The following is a 22,496-nucleotide window of genomic DNA, read 5'->3' on the forward strand; positions in this document are numbered from 1 at the left end:
GATTAAAGGAGATTCATTTATTGACCATATAGGTGCCAGGCATCATTTTATGTACTGATAATATAGTTAGAGGAATACTAGACACAAAGTAAGTGCTCAGTAAATATTGACAACTATTGCTATTATTGTTGCTATTCATACAAATATTTCCTTCAAATAGTTATTTTCCTATTAACTACTCCTCTTCTAGCAGGTAGGCTAATGCATTTGTTAGAGGCAAAGATAAGCTGCTGATACAGTATTTCCAACATTTACCCTAACAATCTCAATTTGAAATATTTAGCCCTGCCATATATCCTAATTATGCATTCAGCAAACATGGTCACTATAATATTTCTGGATGTAATTATTACCTTTGACACAATTGGGTCCCTTGAAAAGGTGTTCTTTAAGACTGACAAATTCCAGTGGCAATTACTCTTATTTTTTGTGACATGATGACCAGGTTAAAAAAGTAATAAATTTTAAGAAACTAAAGTAAAAATCTTTTGATGGTACATAAAGATAGAATGAACCTGGATTTGTTCACTGTAAAAGTTATAATGGGAGGGGTAGGGGTGGTTCTCTTGAGTTTAAAAGAGAGTTGTTTAGCACAAAAGAAATACTTTTATTTGTGGTAAGAGTGTTGTTGCCTAAGAAACTGCCCCAAAACTTAGTAGCATTAAAACAACAACAACACGATCATATGACAGAATCTGTAAGTAAGGAATTTGGGCAGGGCTCAATTGGGTGATTCACCCAAAGTCACTCATTGGTACTCAGCTGACAGACAGGCTGAGCTGGAAGGCCCAAGATAGCTTTACTGACATGTCTGTCATCTTGGCAGGTGTGCTGGAGGGCTGGACTCAGCTGGTATTGTTGACCAGAGCCTCTTCATGTGGGTCAGGAGGTAGCTAGGCTTATGTGGTTGGCTGGGTCCCTCAAAGCGAGTAGCCCAAGAGAATCAGGTAGAAGCTTAAGGCCTTTTACCACCGAGCCTTGAAAGTCACATAGAATCACTTCCATTGCACTCTGTTGAGCCGACTGGAGCCCACACACGTTCAAGGGGAAGAAGCATCACTCTCTTGATGGTAGAACCACCACTCTGTCAAGGTGTTTGGTTTCAAAATTTTAGACCACCAAGGACAAAGCTACGATTTTTCCAAAGAAAAAACAAGCCTTACCCAAAGAATTAGGATTTCTTTTTATTAGTAGTATACTTTAAGTTCTAGAGTACATATGCACAATGTGCAGGTTCGTTACATAGGTATACATGTGCCATGTTGGTTTGCTGCACCCATTAGCTCGTCATTTACATTAGGTATTTCTCCTAACGCTATCCCTCCCCCAGCTCCCCGCGTCCCAACAGGTCCCCGGTGTGTGATGTTCCCCTCCCTGTGTCCATGTGTTCTCATTGTTCAATTCCCACTTATGAGTGAGAACATGAAGTGTTTGGTTTTCTGTCCTTGTGATATTTTGCTGAGAATGATGGTTTCCAGCTTCATCCGTGTCCCTGCAAAGGACATGAACTCATCCTTTTTTATGGCTGCACAGTATTCCATGGTGTATATGTGCCACATTTTCTTTATCCAGTCTATTATTGATGGACATTTGGGTTGGTTCCACGTCTTTGCTATTGTGAATAGTGCTGCAATAAACATACATGTGCATGTGTCTTTATAGTAGCATGATTTATAATCCTTTGGGTATATACCCAGTAATGGGAATGCTGGGTCAAATGGTATTTCTAGTTCTAGATCCTTGAGGGATCGCCACACTGTCTTCCACAATGGTTGAACTAATTTACAGTCCCACCAATAGTGTAAAAGCATTCCTATCTCTCCACATCTTCTCCAGCATCTGTTGTTTCCTGACTTTTTGATGATCGCCATTCTAACTGGTGTGAGATGGTATCTCGTTGTGGTTTTGATTTGCATTTCTCTGATGACCAGTGATGATGAGCATTTTTTCATATGTCTGTTGGCTGCATAAATGTCTTCTTTTGAGACGTGTCTATGCATATCCTTTGCCCACTTTTTGATGGGGTTGTTTGTTTGTTTGTTTGGCTTTGCAAATCATATATGTATATTGAAAATTGGAATACGCAGTTTGGTGGCTTTGAGTCCTAACACTTTCCCCCCATTTCTTGTACTTGTAGAAATATTGTTCTCACTTTTTCCTGATTTCTTTGTTTCTCATTCTATTGTGCTTAATAATTGTATTAAGGGTCGTTTGTCTTTTTTTTTTTTTTTTTCAGTATTTATTGATCATTCTTGGGTGTTTCTCGGAGAGGGGGATTTGGCAGGGTCATAGGACAATAGTGGAGGGAAGGTCAGCAGATACACATGTGAACAAAGGTCTCTGGTTTTCCTAGGCAGAGGGCCCTGCCGCCTTCCGCAGTGTTTGTGTCCCTGGGTACATGAGATTAGGGAGTGGTGATGACTCTTAACGAGCATGCTGCCTTCAAGCATCTGTTTAACAAAGCACATCTTGCACCGCCCTTAATCCATTTAACCCTTAGTGGACACAGCACATGTTTCAGAGAGCATGGGGTTGGGGGCAAGGTTATAGATTAACAGCATCCCAAGGCAGAGGAATTTTTCGTAGTACAGAACAAAGTGGAGTCTCCTGTCTGTTTCTTTCCACACAGACACAGTAACAATCTGATCTCCCTTTCTTTTCCCCACACTTCCCCCCTTTCTATTCGACAAAACCGCCATCGTCATCATGGCCCGTTCTCAATGAGCTGTTGGGTACACCTCCCAGACGGGGTGGCGGCCAGGCAGAGGGGCTCCTCACTTACCAGACAGGGCGGCTGGGCAGAGGCGCACCCCACATCCCAGACTGGGCGGCGGCCTGTCGGGGGCTGCCCCCTACCTCCCGAACGGGGCGGCTGGCGGGGCGGAGGGGCTCCTCACATCCCAGACGGGGCGGCTGCCGGGCGGAGGGGCTTCTCACTTCTCAGAAGGGGCGGCGGGTCAGAGACGCTCTTCACCTCCCAGACGGGGTGGCGGCGGGGCAGAGACACTACTCAGTTCCCAGATGGGGTCGCGGCTGGACAGAGGTGCTCCCCACATCCCAGACGATGGGCAGCCGGGCAGAGAGGCTCCTCACTTCCTAGACGGGATGACGGCCGGGAAGAGGCGCTCCTCACTTCCCAGGCTGGGCGGCCGGGCAGAGGGGCTCCTCACATCCCAGACGATGGGCGGCCGGGCAGAGACGCTCCTCACTTCCTAGACGGGGTGGCGGCCAGGCAGAGGCTGCAATCTCGGCGCTTTGGGAGGCCAAGGCAGGCGGCTGGGAGGTGGAGGTTGTAGCGAGCCGAGATCACACCACTGCACTCCAGCCTGGGCAACATTGAGCACTGAGTGAGCGAGACTCCGTCTGCAATCCCGGCACCTCGGGAGGCCGAAGCTGGCAGATCACTCGCGGTCAGAAGCTGGAGACCAGCACGGCCAACACGGCGAAACCCCGTCTCCACCAAAAAATACAAAAACCAGTCAGGCGTGGGCGGCGCGCGCCTGCAATCCCAGGCACTGGGCAGGCTGGGGCAGGAGAATCAGGCAGGGAGGTTGCAGTGAGCCGAGATGGCGGCAGCACAGTCCAGCCTTGGCTGGGCATTAGAGGGAGACCGTGCAAAGGGGAGAGGGGGAGGGGGAAGGAGAGGAAGAGGGAGAGGCAGAGGCGGTTGTTTGTTTTTTTCTTGTAAATTTGTTTAAGTTCTTTGTAGATTCTGGATATTAGCCCTTTGTCAGATGGATAGATTGCAAAAATTTACTCCCATTCTGTAGAATTAGGATTTCTAACTTATAGTGTTGCATTTGAGAGTATATGGAGCAATACCTTTCAGATTCTGAGAAAAATTATCTCCATTCTAAAAGATCTTACCCGAACTAGTAAGTATGAGGGTAACAAAGATAGCTTTTTTTTTTTTTTTTTTTTTTTGAGACAGGGTCTTACTCTGTCACCCAAACTGGAGCACAGTGGCGTGATCTCTGCTCACTGCAGCCTCCGCCTCCCAGGCTCAAGCAATTCTCCCACCTCAGCCTTCCAAGTAGCTGGGACTACAGGTGGACACCACCATGCCCGGCTAATTTTTGTATTTTTCTTGGAGACAGAGTTTCACCATGTTGGCCAGGCTGTTCTCAAACTCCTGGGCTCAAGTGAGCTGCCCACCTCTGCCTCCCAAATTGCTAGGATTATAGGTGTGAGCCACCATATGCCCTGCCTAAAGATAGCTTTTGACAGATGAGGCTTCTGAGGTTACTGGGAGTATTCTAGGTCTGACTATTACCTGATAGATATATTATTATTCTTAAAACTGTACATTTACATTGTATATACTCTGCTATGTGGGATAAATTCCACATTTAAAATAAATCTGTTAAGATATATGCCAACTGTTGACAGTAGTTACCTGTGAGGATTGATGTTGGGGTGGAACTGACTTGTACTTTCAAAGCAGCTTTTTTTTTTTTTGAGACAAAGTCCATTTCAAAATTGTTATAAAGGTTGCTTGAAGCTGATACATGTTTTTGGTAGTTTATGAATTGATACGTTTAAAATAAATAAAGCTGGCCAGGTGAGGTGGCTCACGCCTGTAATCCTAGCACTCTGGGAGGCCGAGGTGGGCAGATCACTTGAGGCCAGGAGTTCAAGACCAGCCCGGCCAACATGGCAAAACCCCATCTCCACTAAAAATACAGAAATTAGCCAGGTGTGGTGGCGCATGCCTGCAATCCCAGCTACTCAGGCTGAGGCACGAGAATCTCTTGAACCCAGGAGGCAGAGGTTGCAATGAGCCAAGATCACGCCACTACACTCCAGCCTGGGTTACAGAGCAAGACTCTGTCTCAGAAGTAAAATAAATAAAGCTAAGGATTCTTCCTCTCAAGCTTCTAGGAATGACATTGATTAATAAGATTAATTTTAGCTCTTATATGAAAATTGATTAAATTTTTTCCCATCACCGTCAGGTTTAGATTTTGCATTAGCACTTACGTTAGGCAGAAGAAAATATATAAAATTTTACATATAAGGAATATGAAAATAATTTCAGAGTGAGAGTTGGTGCTAATGATGGGTACACAAATTCCTGTACTTCCCAAGACACCATTAACGCTTTTTGTGTAAAATGTTCTCATGGAATAGAGAAGTTTTAAATATAAATATCCCATGTTTTAAAACTGACATTTCTGCTTTTATGTGCAAATGTGAATGCATCAATACAGAGAAAACTAGGGATGGTCCCTGAGTGACAACTGCCAGTTTAGGAATCACCTTGAAGGAAGAATAAAGGAATAGTGTGTATAAAGGGATAGTGTGTACAAAGACACAGAAATAGGAGGGGCCTGATGCTGTAAGGTCAGAAAAGAGTATGCTGAGGAGGGGGTAGTCGAAGGTCAGAGTGGGGCAGGCCCACAGGAAACAGACCCTGAAGAGACTGATGTGCTGTGTGAGGGCATTTCTAGTTATGTCCTAGAGACAAAAGACCTGTAGATCGAGTTTAGCCAGCAGGACTTAATGGCATGGCAGTGGGCAGACGGGCTTGGGCCACTGAAGGCAGGTAGGTCAGTGAGGAGGTCATCACTGTGGGCTGAAGACCTAGTAGGAAAAACAGGAATATAGTTAACCTGAAATTATGCTTGTTTGATTGGAGCGGCTCATTTTTTAGGGGCAAATAGGGGTTATTTTGAGCAATATATCAGTGGATTTATTACTGAATGCTCTCCTCAGAATCTGACTGTATCTCATTCACAAGCAACCCAAAGTTTGGCCTAAATTGGCTTACGGGGGAAAAAAGACTCAAATAACTAAAAGTCCAGAAGTTGGGCTGGCCCCTGCTAGGTTTGATTCACAGCTTCCCAGTGTCATTCAGGCTTCTGCTCTGCCTCTCTGCCTACCTCTTTTTGTCAGCTTGGTTTTGCAGCCAGCTCCTTGTAGGGTAAAGGGTGGTGACAATGAGCATGCTTCTGGGATCATATTCTCACACACTGTCCAGAGGTCATGTTCTCCGCATTCCCAGCAAGGACCATGAAATGTGCATTTCTGATTGGCCACGTGTCTCTCTCTGAGCCAATCTTTGTGGCCAAAGGGATGATGGGGATAGTGTTAATTCCATGCAGACACATTGTGGTTTTGGTCATTTAGGCACTGTTAGGCAGGGGCGTATGCTCAGCAGCTAGCCTCCAGTGACTGCTGGTGTATTTCCAAGTGGCATGTGCTTTTTCTCCCCCAGTTCCCAATCTCCCTTTTGATAAAGACAGCATGGAAAAGTCAATCAGAACTCTAGCCTTACGTGACCTCCCTGTAGTGTCTAGAAAAGTACCTGATAATAGACTCTCATGCTGGGGAGTTCCTTAGTTGTATCTGCTTTTGGTACTTGATAATTATGTTGTTTCTTTAAGATTAGGACTGAGTAACTATTTGACAAATGTCTAATATTTTATGTTTATGTATAAGCAGACTTTTTTTTTTTTTTTTTTGAGACACTCCTAACCTCGTGATCCACCCACCTCTGCCTCCCAAAGTGCTGGGATTACAGACATGAGCCATCGCCCCCAGTCATAAGCAGACTTTTAATAGTACAGGATAGGAGACTAAAAGGATAACGATAAGTGAAATAGAAATATCTTGGTTCTTTTTATACTCATTTCTTTAAGCTGTGATTAACAATTCAATGCTGTTAAATTTTGGTTAAGTTATGATACATTAACATAGTACATTAAGCCTTAAAAAAACAGCATGAGGGACCTCTCAAATACAAGTATAAAGAACAGAATGCAAACAAGTGTGTGTGATATACTGTTGTTTATGTAGCTTTTGCTACAGATGTGATGTTTCTTAATTCAACCTAAATAATGTGATAAAGTCACTCTAACATTATTTGAATCATACATAATGTCAGGCTGCTTCATACATTTTTTGTTCTGTCAAAAGTTAAAACAAGAAGTGAAATCTCCATCCCCACACAAATTTATCATGGGTAAGTTGTCCAGGCTCAAACTGCTCTTCCAGCAGCATTTTTCATACTGGATACGCAGTGCAAAGGAAATTTCTTTATCTCAAAATCTATTTGCCTACTTAAGTTAGCAAGGCGCTTTCATTAACTTTCATTCCTTAGTATTAATCTACAATATACTGACATGCTAGAAGGCAAATATCAAGATACAAATTTAACAGAATTCTATAAATGCCTTCTAACCAAATATGTTCAGTTAAACTCATGCTTGTGGATTAATACCAGCATTTGGCAATTTCTATTTGTGTGAAGACATTTTCAAAGATGAAATACATAAACTTTTTTTTATAAATCAGCATTAAGAGGGCAGTTAGGTAAGGAAAAGACATCCAGATTGAAAAGGAAGAAGTAAGACTCTAGTCACATAAGACATGATCTTGTATAGAATATAGAGAAAATCCTAAGGAATGAAATTAAGAAAAAACTCCATTTGCAATAGTATAAAAAAGAATATAATGCTTAAGAAAAAATTTGACAAAAGTGCAAGACTTGTGCACCAAAAACTATAAAGCATCTTTGAAAGAAATCAAAGAAGACCTAAATAAATAGAAAACATCCCATGTTTGTGATCAGAAAACAATACTGTTAAGATGGCAGTACACCCCAAGTTGTTTTATAGAATCAAGATAATCCATCTTGGAATGCCAGCTCCCTTTGTCGCAGAAATAGACAAGCCGATCCTAAAACTCGTATGGAAATGCAAGGGGCCTTTTTGTGACTGAGTGTGTGTGGTAGGTGGAACATAGTAGTGTCCAAGTTAGCCCTGGTCATTTAACCTGGTGCAATTTCATTGCAGGAGAATGACATCTTCCTGGGCTGGGAAAAAGGAGCTTATAAGAAATGGGGAAAGAGTAAGAAAAAATGTTCAGATCTAACTCTAGAAGAAATGAAAAAACAGGCTGCTGTCCAGTGTCTTCGATCTGCTTCTGATGAAGTAAGTTTACATTTTGTTTCTAACACTTAAGAGAATAAAAGAAGGGGTGATTTAAGTTTACAAATATGACAACTTGACCTCCAAAAACTGGGAAAACAAAGTACTTACTTATTTTACCAAGTAACATGAACATTACCACTTTTCCTTTATGGTATTTTTCTCTATTTTCTGAAGTTTTATATGCTTTTCTTTTATATGTGCTATTCTAATTAAGAGTATACACAAAATTTTATATCCTTTTTCCAACTCGACTATTTCATCCTGTTACTACATTGTCTTTATTCTTTTTAGTGGCTCAGTTGCATTTCCTCAAATAATATTTCAACAGCAGTATAATATTATAATATAATCTTTATTACTGGATGTTTACCTTGCTCTTGATTTTTTTTTTTTTTAAGACAGTGTCTCACTCTGTCGCCCAGGCTGGAGTGCAGTGGTGTGATCTCAACTCACTGCAACCTCTGCCTCCCAGGTTTAAGCGATTCTTGTGCCTCAGCCTCCTGAGTAGCCAGAATTACAGGCACGTGCCACCACGCCTGACTAATTTTTTTGCATTTTTTAGTAGAGATGGGGTTTCACCATGTTGGCCAGGCTGGTCTTGAACTCCTGATCTCAGGTGATCTGCCTGCCGTGGCCTCCCAAAGTGCTGAGATTATAGGCATGAGCCATCGCGCCCGGCCCGCTCTTGATTTTTCTGTTATGCTGTCTAGAATATGTTATGTGGGGTTTTTCAGTGGTCTGTATTATTACATTTGGATACATTCCTAGAAGGGAATAGCAGTTCAAACACTTCAAAAGTACTGTATTGGCATATGATTTATATATTTTTTGTTTTTAGAAAATATTACAATATTATTTTATTGTTTTAGCATTTCATATAAAATATTTCTCATGTCTTTCAGTTTCCTGAAATAACAAAATAATTAAAAAATATCTTTTGCAGTTAATATTATGAATTCTTATTTTATTATTCACTCTAAGATGTTATCTGTGAGATCATAACTACTGAAAGAGTCATTTTGCTTTGACCATACTATTTGAGAAGGTATGGTTTAAGCACCTTTATGATGCAAGGCGAAATTGAGCGGATTCTGACCTCCAGAAACTTCCTTCCTGGACTAATTGTTGAATGGTCTAGTGTTGCGATCATTGGCTTTGTTATCTTTGACAATCTGCAGAAGTTTATTCTGTCTGGCTGCCACTGATGCAAACGGTTTTTAAGGCTTGCTTAATGTTTCCCACCTTTCTGTTCTCATCCAACTCCTAATTATCTCTGAGGCCAGGAACAGTGGCTCAACACCTGTAATCCCAGGACTTTGGGAGGCCAAGGCGGGCAGATCACCTGAGGTCAGGAGTTCGAGACCAGCCTGGTCCAACATAGTGAAACCCCATGTCTACTAAAAATACAAAAATTAGCTGGGCATGGTGGTGCATGCCTGTAATCCCAGCTACTTGGGAGGCTGAGGCAGGAGAATCACTTGAACCTGGGAGGCAGAGGTTGCAGTGAGCCAGGATCATGCCGCCGCACTCCAACCTGGGCAACAGAGGGAGACTCCATCTCAAGAAAATAAAAAAAGAATTGTCTCTGAAAGCCTGACTCCCCTGGCCATATACTCATGATACATTGTGTATACCTCAAATAACATGGCCTTCACATCCTAAGTTGTAATTATTCATTTGACTGTGCTCACTGGGCGCAAGGACTGTGAGTTACCCATCTTTTTTTTTTTTTTTTTTTTTTTTTGTGGTGTAGTCTTGCTCTGTAGCCCAGGCTGAAGTGCAGTGGCGCCATCTCGGCTCACTGCAAGCTCTGCCTCCCGGGTTCATGCCATTCTTCTGCCTCAGCCTCCTGAATAGCTGGGACTACAGGCGCCCGCCACCACGCCCGGCTAATTTTTTGTATTTTTTAGTAGTGATGGGGTATCACCGTGTTAGCCAGGATGGTCTCGATCTCCTGACCTCGTGATCCGTCTGCCTCAGCCTCCCAAAGTGCCGGGATTACAGGCGTGAGCCACCGCACCCGACCAAGTTACCCATCGTTTTTATCTCCTACTGCCTAGCACAGTGAGTGCTTATCACATGAAAGGTACTGATTTTTTAAAAATGAATCTAACATTCATTTTTAAAAAAGCCTACCCTTTCATCCAATTATTTTTTCTATTCCCAGCTGTTTTCTTCTCCCCCACCTCTGATTTTTTAACTTCTTAATTTCTTTTTCTTTTTCTTTTCTTTTTTCTTTTTTTGAGACGACAGAGTCTTACTCTATTGCCCAGGCTGGAACGCAGTGACGCAAACCTGGCTCACTGCAACCTCCTGGGTTCAAGCGATTCTCCTGCCTCAGCCTCCCGAGTAGCTGGGATTGCAGGCATCCGCCACCACACCCAGCTAATTTTTATATTTTCAGTAGAGATGGGGTTTCACTGTGTTGGCCAGGCTGGTCTCAAACTCCTGACCTCAGGTGATCCACCTGCTTCCACCTCCTGAAGTGCTGGGATTACAGGCGTGAGCCACCGCGCCTGGCCAACTTCTTAATTTCTTGAAATTGTTGCTTCATACAGCATGGGATAGGAGTTTGGAAGTTACCACTTATACATACAGCTATCTTAGGCACCATTTCATTACAACAATTAGGAACATAATTAACCTGGTTTAAGGAAGAATAGAAATATATGTAAAGGATACAGGGATATCTCACTGAAGCCAAGTGCTAAAAGTATAGCAGCCTCACGAGAGACCTGAACTGGGAATTATGTGATAGACAAAGTCACTTTCGGTAACAACCAAGCTACAATCTCTCATTTCCTTCTGTGCCTGAGTCAGGGTCATTCCCTCTCTGTCCAAACTCTGGTTTTCTCTGCTTTAGCACATAGTGAAGAATGGCCATTCCAGCTTCCAGCCCAGCATGACCATGGAACTCTACTGTCCAACACCATTCATCTAGAGAGAGAATCTGATTGGCTGGGCTTGAGCCAGGTGATTGAGCCTGGGCTTAATCAGGCTTGAGCCAGCCTGATTTGATAAGCCCTGGTGAGGGGGCAGGGCTGCCTGGAGGTTCATCACTTCAGCAGGGGCTGTGAGTGACGTGCCCAGAGAAAACTTGGCAGAGAAAACTTTGTGGTTAAAATGGTGGGTTTTTTGATTTTTTGTTTTAATTTTAAAAAAATACAGGGACAGGGTCTCCCTGTGTTGCCCAGGCTGGTTTTGAACTCCTGGGCTCAAGACATCCTCCCGCGTCGGCCTCCCAAACTGCACGGTACAGGCCTGAGTCACCATGCCCAGCCAAAATGGTGTTTTCTTTATGACACCGAAAGGGAGTAAATTGATAATTTGTAGATTGATAAGTAATTTAGAGCTTTTAAAGGAATTCAGAATGCAGATTTTTTTTTTTTTAACAAGTGAGAAGTTAATTCAGGTAAATTATTTGAGCAAAATCCAAAGAAGCTGCTGAGTTATAGTCGGAAAGAAAATATGGGTAGTGCAGGTTCAAACTGAGAAAGGATCTTATTTCTTTTTTGGACCAAAGTTGCTGAGAAATGAGCCTAGCCTTTGACTCACGGTTAAGCTGGGGAAATGACAGGGGCAGCTGAAATCAACTGAAAAGATGAAGGGTATAAAAACCTTCTGTGAGTAATGCAAGACCCTTCTCCTGTAGCTTGTTGAATTTGCGTGTAATTCATGCTAGCCGAGTATGTCGTGTGATGTGAAGAACTTAGTATGAGGTAGAAACAGTGCAAGGGAATGGTTGTGGCTTATAAAGATCTTTGATTCTTTAGGTTATTGCTTTGGGAAAATGCTTTCCTTTGTCTGGCTGTCATAGGCAGGATTTTTATTTTCAACCCCAGTAAAGCATATTTGTACTTTTATTGCTCTTTCCTTCTCATTTTATTTAAAAAAAAAAGATTGTTGGATTGCTTTTTCGTAACAACGATTTTTAAAAATCTTACCAAATTAAAATTAGCTGAGGAAGTGAATGTGCCAGGCATAACCAGATGCTCGGTAATTACTTATGGAATGAATGAGGAGAGTCTTCAAGTCCCAGTCCCTGCTCCAGAGCTGTTGTTTGTGCATCAATCTATAGATCCCTTAAACCAGGTGTCCCCGACCCCCGGGCCATGGACAGGTACCAGTACATGGCCTGTTAGGAGCTGGGCTGCACAGCAGGAGGTGAACAGCGAGCAAGCTTTACCGCCTGAGCTCCGCCTCTTGTCAGATCCGTTGTGGCATTAGATTCTCATAGGAGCACAAACCCTATTGTGGACTGAGCATGCGAGGGATCTAGGGTGAACGCTTCTTATAAGAATCTAATGCCTGAGGTGGAAGTTTCATCCCGAACCCCATGCCTACCTGCTTGGTCTGTGGAACAGTTGTCTTCCACGAAACCAGTCCCTGGTGCCAAAAACACTGGGGACCACTGCCTTAAACCAGCTCACTGGCCTCTTGGGGAGCCAATGAAAAGAACCCTCTTTAACTATTGCCTGCTGCAATAGAAAGAATCAATGTGTGGTAGTTTATGAATGGTAGGCCATCTGTGTGTCCCCTGGGTTTCTTTTTATAATCTGTCTATTGGCTTCAATGGAAAGAAAGGAGCAAAGAGGACCTACATCGAAAATTATAATGCACAATTTTATTTTGTGTTTTTGTCGTGAATGTTTGCATATAAGTATGCTCATTTCCTGAGGATGATCGTGTTTGTGGTACTGTGTGCTATGCTTTCCCATCCAGTCCAAATGCCCTCTTAAAAGTGCTTCTCAGTACAGCTCTTTAGACAGTCACTACTAATTGGTCACAATCAAAAACCACTAACAGTTCAAGTTTATAATCTAGTAGATTAAAATGCTAATGGCGATTAAAATGCTAATGGCAATTAAAAGACAATAATATAGGTTATATTATTATATTAAATATAAGTATAGGTAGGAAGTACTGGTGATGTTATGCATTACATGTGAGATGAATTATTTTCTCATTATGTGTGTGACTATTATGTGTGTGTGTGACACATGTGACCATGCGTGTATGTGACTATTATAGTTACAATGTGAACTGTTTCTATAAAAGCATCCATAGTTACCAGACTGTTCACTGGTGTCATGGTTTAAGGAGAATGGCTTACTTCTCTGGCTCCACTTACATACTTGTGATACTACACCATGCCTCCACTTTATCCTTGTAACAAGTTGTACCCCACATTATGGCACTTCTCTTGGCCTGCTCAGCTCATTATTTTATGAGAGACATTGCCAAAACAGAAGGGCAATTCAGTTGTGTCAGAATTTAATTTTATACATTGATTAAAATTTGGCTGTCCCCGTGTAAAAGTTGGCAGAGCAGTTGGTGAATATTTCTCCAGGGAATCATGACCTTTGATGGGCTTTATTGGTTTTTAGGTCCCAGCTGAAAACTGCCTTGGCTAATTCCCTTTCATTTACATATGCAAATAACATGCAAGTTTTCGATAAAATGTTTTGCATATGCTTTGATTGCAGTTAGTAATGGGGTCTGTAAAGAGGAATGGTATTGTGAATCAGCCATAGGCAATTCAGCCCTCCTCCAGATGCATATTTTTTAGGTGATTATTATCCTAAGCTGTCTGTTTCATTCCTGTTATGACTGGACCTGGCATATACCTGGTATTTGTTAAATATATGCAAACCACTCTTCATTTCCCCCTTAAAAAAAAAACTACTTATATTTGTTTTATTTTTATTGAGCCACTTAAAACTGAATCAAAGCTAGTACTTTATCTCCCACTTTGAGGATGGTTAGAAGATTAGAAACTTAATGAGGCCCTGTTTGAGGAGTAAATAAAGTTAAAATGCAATAACTCTTTCATAATACCATTCTTTTGGGGTGTTAGTTTTGAAGGTAACAGCACTGCAGCTTACCCTGGGGAGCTGACCAGTCCTATTGTTATTTAAAGAGCCTTAGAGGACTTACACCCTAAGTAGAGTAGAGTCTTAACATTCACTTGCTTATATTCTCAATTGAGCTAAGTCTACCAGTAAAATTCTTTTTGCCAGTAAAAGTACAGAGTACAACTTAGTATTTTGTATATGCATTATTTATATGCTGTACAGGGTTATATCTACAGAAAACCATGTAAAGTATGTCACGGCAGTGTTTACCTTCAAGGTTAATTTTGACCATATACAATTGGCCCTTCATACCCATGAGTTCTACATCTGTGGAGGTAACCAACAGTGGATCAAAAATATTTGGAAAAAAATGGATGATTGTGTCTGTGCTGAACACATATAGACTTTTTTCCTGGCATTCCCTAAAAAATACAGTATGACAACTACACCCATAGCATTTACATTGTATTAGGTATTACTTGTCATTTAGAAATAATTTAAAACAAACAGGAGGACGTGTGTAGGTTATATGCAAATATTATGCCATTTTATATAAGGAACTTGAACATCCACAGATTTTGGTATCCTCAGGGGGTCCTGGAAGCGACCCAATATAGGGATGACTATATACTGTGTCTTGACACATGGACTGTTGCACCCAACCTTTTCTGGGTAATACTAAGAGCATCAATACAATGATAACATTTATTGAGCACTTAAAATGTGTAAGGTGCCTGTCTGAATACATTATGTACATTGCAGGAAGTGATGCTGTGCTCTCTCTACAGACCAGAACCCCCTGAGAAGAAGCCAGTGATTACAAAAGCTGAGAGTGCTCACAGTTGTTGTGTGATCACAGCCAGTCCTGCCTGAGGAAGCCTAAGTCCTATGTCTTTGGGTATATAGATGGCAGTGGAGCTGGAGCATTTGAGGACACACGGGCCATGCTAGGGACTTGGGCTTTTCCCCTGAGCAGCTGTGAAGTGTTAGGGTTTGGAGAGGAGTAGTGCAACCTGATTTACTTGCCAGTCAGATGCTGATCAGACCATACTGGTTGCTGCACTGAGACTAACTAAACACGGTGAGTGAGCTGTGCTGGAGGGACAGAGGGCAGATTGTGAGCACCCAGTGAAGATGCAGTTGCAGGGGTCCAGAAGGCAGATGGCTGGGGGATTCTGCATCTGTTTTCGAAGATGGAACTGTCAGGATTAGATGTGGGGTAGAGATAAGGGGAGGAGACAAGGAAGACAGCCAAGGGTTTTGATCTGAGCAACTGCAAGAATATAATTCCTGGCCCGGCACAGTGGCTCATGCCTATAATCCCAGCACTTTGGGAGGCAGGCAGGTCACTTGACGTCAGGAGTTTGAGATCAGCCTCGCCAACATGGCAAAAACCTGTCTCTACTAAAAATATAAAAATTAACCGGACGTGGTGGCGCCCACCCATAATCCCAGCTACCTGGGAGGCTGAGACAGGAGAATCACTTGAACCCAGGAGGCGGAGGTTCCCGTGAGCTGAGATCGTGCCACTGCACTGCAGCCTGGGCAACAGAGCAAGACTCCATCTCAAACAAACAAAGAAAAAATTAGCCGGATGTGGTGGTGCATGCCTGTAGTCCCAGCTACTCAGGAGGCTGAGGTGGGAAAATTGCTTGAACCAGGCGGTGGAGCCAAGATCACGCCACTGCACTCCAGCCCAGGTGACAGAGCGAGACTTGGTCTCCAAAAAAAAAAAAAAGTAATTTCTATTTACTAAGGAAAAGGAACCTAAGGAAGGAACATCTTTGTGGTATGAATAAGGATTAACATATGAGATGCCTCCTAGGAGACAGCTAAATGGAGATTTTTGAACAGGCAGCTGAATAAACTGAATATGCATGTCTAGGGTTGGTGGGGTAGAGTGGTTTATGAGGACCAGGCAAGAAATAGCCCATTTTCTTTTTGTTAATCTAGCCCAGATCTTCTGATCTCTTTTTAGAAAAGGTAGAAAATTGGGATTTTTTAACAGGAAGTTTTCTGATCTTTCACATGTTGAAAAGTGAGAATATGAGAGCAGACACAGAAGTGGAAGGGGCTGCTGTAAAAATCTGAGAATGAGGCACTATAAAATAGACATGCGTGGGGTTAGGGGCTGGGGTATGAAAACAGATTAAGAGTTTGAGGACCAGAAAGGGCCAAATGATGGCCCAGTGAATCCCTGTGTGCCCACTGAAGTTGAAGAAGCCAGGTGTTGGGGGCACAGCTGGAGACCCATGTACGCTTTCCTAATGACTTTCCTGGTCATCCCTCTCAGGTCACCATCATACCCCGCTTGGTGTTTGTCTTTCCCATGCTTATTTTCGTATGTTTACTAAATACTGTTTGAAGGTGTACACAAATACAGCATGATTTTGCATGTTCTTAAACTTTCTATAAATTATACCATACTCTATATATTTTTGTAACTTCTTTTAGTTAAAAATTTTAAAATTTTATCTATATTGATAACATGATCTTATAATGTCTTCATTCTTCGTTCCTAAATAGTTGTCCATTGTGAACTATGTAACACTGTTTGTTCTCCTGGTAATGGGCCTTTCAATTGCTTCTCATTTTGGGCTATTATAAAGAAAGTAGAAAGGAACATTCTTTTTTTTTTTTTAGACGGAGTCTCGCTCTGTGCCAGGCTGGAGTGCAGTGGCGTTATCTCAGTCAGCTCACTGCAGCCTCTGTCTCCTGGGTTCAAGCGATTCTCTGCCTCAGCCTCCCGAGTAGCTGGGACTACAGGCACATGCCACCACGCCCAGCTAATTTTTGTATTCTTAGTAGAGACGGGATTTCACCATGTTGGCCAGGATGGTCTCGATCTCTTGACCTCGTGATCCGCCCACCTCGGCCTCCCAAAGTGCTGAGATTACAGGCGTGAGCCACCATGCTCGGCCGAAAGGAACATTCTTACCTGCTTATCCTTGTGCGTATGTACAGTACTTTTTCTTGCATGTATACTTAGGCATCAGATTCCTTGACTGAAGTCAGTGTTTTTTTGTAACTGTCAGCCTTATAGACTGGAGTATTTGATGAAAGCTATGGCCCTAACCAGAATGTTATACTTAAACTTTTCTTATATGAATTACTTTGTTACATGCCCATTAGTGGCCTCCTTAAGAGTTCATCCTTCCTAGATTAAAAATAACTGGTCTAAGTTGTGACTGTTCTTCTTAATTGAACCATGAAGTGAAACAAGTAGTATCCAGACATTCAGCTCATAGCTTTCTGAGCTTCTGTAGCCAAATATCCTTCAGGAAGTTTACTTGTTAGATATCTAAAGGGAAAAGAAACTGCCATCTCCATATGAAAGTAAGAAACAGGACTTTTTTGCATATCATAAAAAATAGGGTTTGCCTGGGTGCGATGGCTCATGCCTGTAATCCCGGCACTTTGAGAAGCTGAGGCGGGTGGGTCGCTTGAGCCTGGCAGTTTGAAACCAGTTTGAGATGGGGTTTTGCAGAAACCACATCTCTGAAAAAAAAAAAACAAAAAAAAAGCCAAGTGTGGTGGCACACGCCTGAGTCCCCAGCTACTTGGGAGGCTGAGAAGGTGGGAGCAACACGTGAGTCCTGGAGGTCAAGGATATGGTGAGCTGTGATCGTACCACTGCACTCCAGCCTGGGTGACAGAGCAAGATCCTATCTCAAAAATTAAAAAAAAAAAAAAAAGCGGGGAGGGGTTTGCCTGAATCAGTAAGGTGCTATAATGAACTAAGAAAATTGAAGGACTTAAATCAAGTTGAAGTATTTTCCTCTTTTTGTAAAATGATGAAATGGAGGCTCAGAAGTTAAATAACTTGTCCAGCTTCACACAGCACAGCAGGTCTCATAAGTCCAGATCGTGTTCCCTTTATGTTACATCACCCTGCTAAAGAGCGGGGTTACCTTTTTCTAAGCCTCGATTGATCACATTATTTAATTATTATAACAGTTTGATATCCTCTATTTTTTGTTGAAAACTTTAACCTTCTTTTTTTTTTCAGCATTCTAAAGAGTATATAATCTGTGCCCTAGGTCATGTTTGAAGATATTTATCCATTGGCCACTTCTCTCCTACTCTGTATCATTTTCTAGAGAGCAAATGTGCATGAGAGCTGGAGACAGGCCAATTTTTTAGACCATTCCGTGTTCAAGGATAGGAATCACAGCTCTCATACAGGGGCCTTGGCAGAAACAGCTTTTTATTTAGAGGAGTTTTTTTTCACTTTGTATTGCTTCTCTGGCTATTGAAGGCATGAGTTTGTGACCCCTGGCACATATTCTCAGTCTTCTCAGTTGGTGCTCTTTTGCTTATTTGCTTAACATTAATTTAATTCTAAATTTTAAAAAGGTTTTTAAAACTTCCAGTCATTAAAGTATGGAATTGATCCTTTGCTTTCCAGTGAAACAATTACTATGATCACCAGTAGTCATTCTATCAGTATCTAGTTGGGTTTCCTACCACTAATCTTCCAACTCTGCTTTAAAGCTAAAGACTAAGATCTGAAAAACTGTAAAAGAGCTCCATGTGCAGGGCTGGGCTGAAAATAGGAGTGTTTGAAAGCCTGTGCTTCAGTTATTGCTACATGACTAAGTACCCCAAAACTTAGTGGCTTGAAACAACTATTTACCCACAATTCTGTGAGTTAGCAAGGGCTCAGCTGGGAGGTTCTTCTGCTGTTCTTGCTTGGGGTCTGTGATGGCAGGTGGAGCTGAAACATCCAGGATTGCTTTCCTCATGTGACTGGTGCTTCAGCAAGCATGGCTGGGAGCTGTGACCTTTCCCCACATGGCAGATGGAGAACACTCAGAAGGTAGCATTCCAGGAGGGCATCTGTCACACTCGGCAACATCTTATTGTGAAACCCAGTCACTGTGGGAGGGGCCCAACCTAGGGGCAAGTGCTGGGAGGCACAGTTCATTGGGGGCACCAGAGTAACAGCCTTTCCTCTGACAGTTACTTTCTGGAGAGATTAAGTAGACAGGTTCTGGACTTTGGGATACTAAGCACCCCTGAGGCAAAGCATGAGACACCATAATGAAAATTGGGGACTGACTGATTCCCCCATCCCTTTCTGGTGCCTGACTGACAAATAGGTTTATCTTCCAAAGATAGAAGTGTGGAAGATTTCTTAACGAGGAAGAGGTTGCTGGAAAGAAGAAACATTTGAGGGACGAGATGATCCTTTAAAAATTATAACCATGATAATAGAAATGAAAAACTCAATAGACGGTTTGGAAGGCAGCTCTGGAAATCTTCCAGAAAGTAGAACAAAAAGATGAAGAAATGGTAAACAGGTGACAAAAGAAATTAGGGGACCAGTATAGGAAATTCAGTAACCAGCTATTAGGAAATGTGTCCATAATACTAGCACCCTTTTCCAGATGTAGAAACTGAGGCTTTGATAGGTAAATGATTTATGTAGGGTCATGTGGTTAACCCTGGGGTGAAATTTAGAACCAGATCTCTTTGACTCCATTGAGCCATGTGCCAATGGAACAGGCAGTTAACACTGAGTATCATGTAGGTTAGTGATCACACTATGGCGGCACCTGTCCAGCATTTAGGGAATATCCAGTCTAAATGAACCCTCCATAAAAGAGAAACCTGTAAGATGATTAATATGGCACAGAAACCTTTGAGTATGGAGAGGAGAGATGAGGCAGAATAAGTCAAATTGCCTTTCTTTTACTTTACACTTAATAACTAAGGTCCAAGTTGAGAAGGATGGGGAAGTATGGAGAAGATGGAGAAATACTGGAAATGTTGTAGGGATGGGAAGTGATAGGAATTTGTCAGGGAACAAATAAGACCCTCATGAAGTAATAGGACACCAGTTGCTGTGTTTGACCAAGGCTCAGTCTCCATCATCATTTTACTCTTCAACCCCACCCCACAGCCAGGAGCAGAGAGTGCAGCAGTAGCAAGAACCTAGCGTTGGTCAGAGAGAGAAGGAGCAGGCCATGAAGTCCAGGGAGAATCCAGAGGGGTTTTGGTGGTATGCATTAGGTTAATTACCTTTTTACTCCTCCAACCTCAAAATCAAATCATAGCAAAAATTAAAGACATTTTTGAAGTGATGAATCAAAAAACAAGATTGTAGAAAATTAAAGACGTACAAAATCTAGAAATGACACCAACATTTAAGTGACTAAGGTGACAGGGACTCTGGATTCCTCACATGTGTCATGTTAGCTTTTTTTTACTGAATCTTGGGAGGGAAGTGGTGGCATTCTTGGGTCCAGAAAGAGGAAGTGGCACACATGCCCTTTGCTGCCCAGTGAATGTAGCAGGGCAAGAATTCAGACCCAGGCCAGCATGACTCCAAGCCCCAAACCCAAATACATTCCACTGAGTCCTCTTCTCAGAGAAATTAGAGTGATTATCATGTAAATCTCAGGAGGACAGGGGTCCTCATAACCATTTGTTCACTGGGTGCGTGAATGAGCCAGTGCATGGTAAACTTGTGGCTGGCTGGCCATGCATTCTGAGGGTTGCTCACTGAGCGTGTCCTGAAACTTGCCAGTGTCTGTATGTGGCTCGCCACTTTGCAGGTTTGGAGTACTGTAATTTGAATTTTAGAGTGCTCTTAACGGTTTGCAGAGTGTTTTACATGTGTTGGATACTGGAAGATGGGTGGATATTATCCATTTTACAGTTAGGAAAAGCAATTCATGAGTTCAGTGGTGGAATGGTAGCATTTTTTTCACCTATAGCTTGTGCTTCCTTAGAGTTGTTATTAAGATATAACTTAATCTTTCTTTGTTTTTTAAGATACTATAGGCTCTCAAAATATTATTGAATGGCCTTATGGATATGCTATGCTACTGAAATTTGATTATTAATATTTTCTAATGGTTTATATAATTGGGAAAGTGAATAAAAATTTCTCATTAAAACTGTAAATTAACACTTTGGAACACCTGCCAGGAGACAACAAAGGGTGATGACAGCTTCTGCTGTGCCTCTATGCTTCCCAGCTTGCTGTGATGGTGACCCAGGGTTCTCATGATTTTTTAATTTTTAATTTTTTATTTTTTTTTATTTTTTTGAGACCGAGTCTCGCTCTGTTGCCCAGGCTGGAGTGCAATGACGCGATCTCAGCTCACTGCAACCTCCACCTCCTGGGTTCAAGCAGTTCTCCTGCCTCAGCCTCCCAAGTAGCTAAGATTACAGGTGCCTGCCACCACGCCCAGCTAATTTTTTTGTATTTTTAGTAGAAACGGGGTTTCACCATGTTCGCCAGGCTAGTCTTGAACTCCTGACCTCAAGTGATCCACCCACCTTGGCCTCCCAACGTGCTGGGATTACAGGTGTGAGCCGCTGCGCCCAGCTGATTTTTTAAAAAAATATATAAGATGCTACAGGTAGTCAAGAAAAGAACAGAAAAACCTGGTTGGTAGAGCTTGCTTTTACACAGAGAGTAAGGAGTAAGCTCTTATTTTGCTGTTTAAACATGAGAGCAAAAAAAATATATGTTTATATATGACAGCAAATATATATATATCACTCATATAGTATACATATTTACTCATATATTAATAAATATATGTGTGTATATGTAATTAATTTCTAAGACAAAGCATGAAAAAATACGTAGTCACTAGGTTGTAATGACCATTCTGATTAAATGGGACCCCATTTTAGAGTATTGGAAGACGTTTAATAAGTGATCCCTAGAGGTTCAGTGTTCTGCATTGCGAGACTAGCCCTAGGTTTAGAAACCTAGTGACATAGGCTTGCTGTACAGAACAGTATGCAGCGTGTCAGCTGACACTGGTGTTGGTTTCACGATCCGAAGGAAATGGAATATAATTGCCGTCCTTGTCACACCTTGAGCATTATGGTAAGCAGGTGCTTTCTGGTGCAACTGTTTGTGGTTGAACAGTGTTTATGACTAATATCTGCCATGGTTTTTAAGAGTGTTTTTAAAGGAAAGGGCAACTCTTGTCTGGCCTATTTTTCTATCTTCCTATTAAAAGCTGTGGTATGACGTGGACAGAATGTAACTCTAGATGTTTACAATTAACTGTTTTCATTGTAATCTGTTTCTTGCTACTCAAACTGTGTAACCATGGGATTTCTTATGTAGGATATCTATAATATTTGTGCTGAGTCATTTTGAGTTAAGTGAATGGGGTAAAGTTCTATTTTTAGCCCGTCAAGGCCTAGTGAGGGCACTGGCTTAGCAGAACTCTCCGTCACGCGCATCTGTTTGGGTTATGCCCACCAATAAGGACTTGATTCCAGTTTAAATAGGACTTTGGTCACTGAATAAATCTAAAGTTTCTGAGAAATACATTGACTTCTTTTGTCCACTGTAAAAAAATTTTTTTTTCTTCCTGTGAGAAATTGAGACTCTTAAAAGTTAAAGTCTACTAATGAAAGATTATTTGCTTGTGCCTGTTTTCAACATTCATTTTTCTTTAAAGGTTGACTCTTATTTTTACCCTCCCAAATCCAGACTCTTCTATGTACTCTCCTTAAATTTTAAACTCCCAAGCTTTGTACAGAAGTCGATAATCTGGTCCAGATGCTGAAAAGAAGACAAAGCTTTCACATTTGCAATATTGGCTTCATTTTCTGGACTTCTGTTGTTTTAATCATGAGTGTTCATGTTTCTTTAAAACAGAAAAAAAAAAATCACCTTGTTTTTTTCAGGGTGTGAGCTCCTAGAGAACTAAGATGAGGTTTTGTGATT

At 41.9% G+C, this 22,496-nt stretch overlaps 1 protein-coding gene across 8 annotated transcripts in view; it reads left to right on the plus strand.

Moving 5' to 3' along the window:
- KIAA0232 (KIAA0232 ortholog) overlaps window positions 1-22,496 on the plus strand; it is a 100,477-nt gene that overhangs the window by 51,679 nt on the left and 26,302 nt on the right. For all 8 annotated transcript variants that reach the window (XM_034951951.3, XM_063603696.1, XM_034951955.3 and 5 more), the window contains one exon: window positions 7,797-7,934. In XM_034951951.3, coding sequence (XP_034807842.1) covers window positions 7,797-7,934 — 138 coding nt within the window. The remainder of the gene's footprint in view (window positions 1-7,796; window positions 7,935-22,496) is intronic.

Source organism: Pan paniscus, chromosome 3 (assembly GCF_029289425.2).
Source record: "Pan paniscus chromosome 3, NHGRI_mPanPan1-v2.0_pri, whole genome shotgun sequence".
Taxonomy (NCBI): Eukaryota; Metazoa; Chordata; class Mammalia; order Primates; family Hominidae; genus Pan; species Pan paniscus.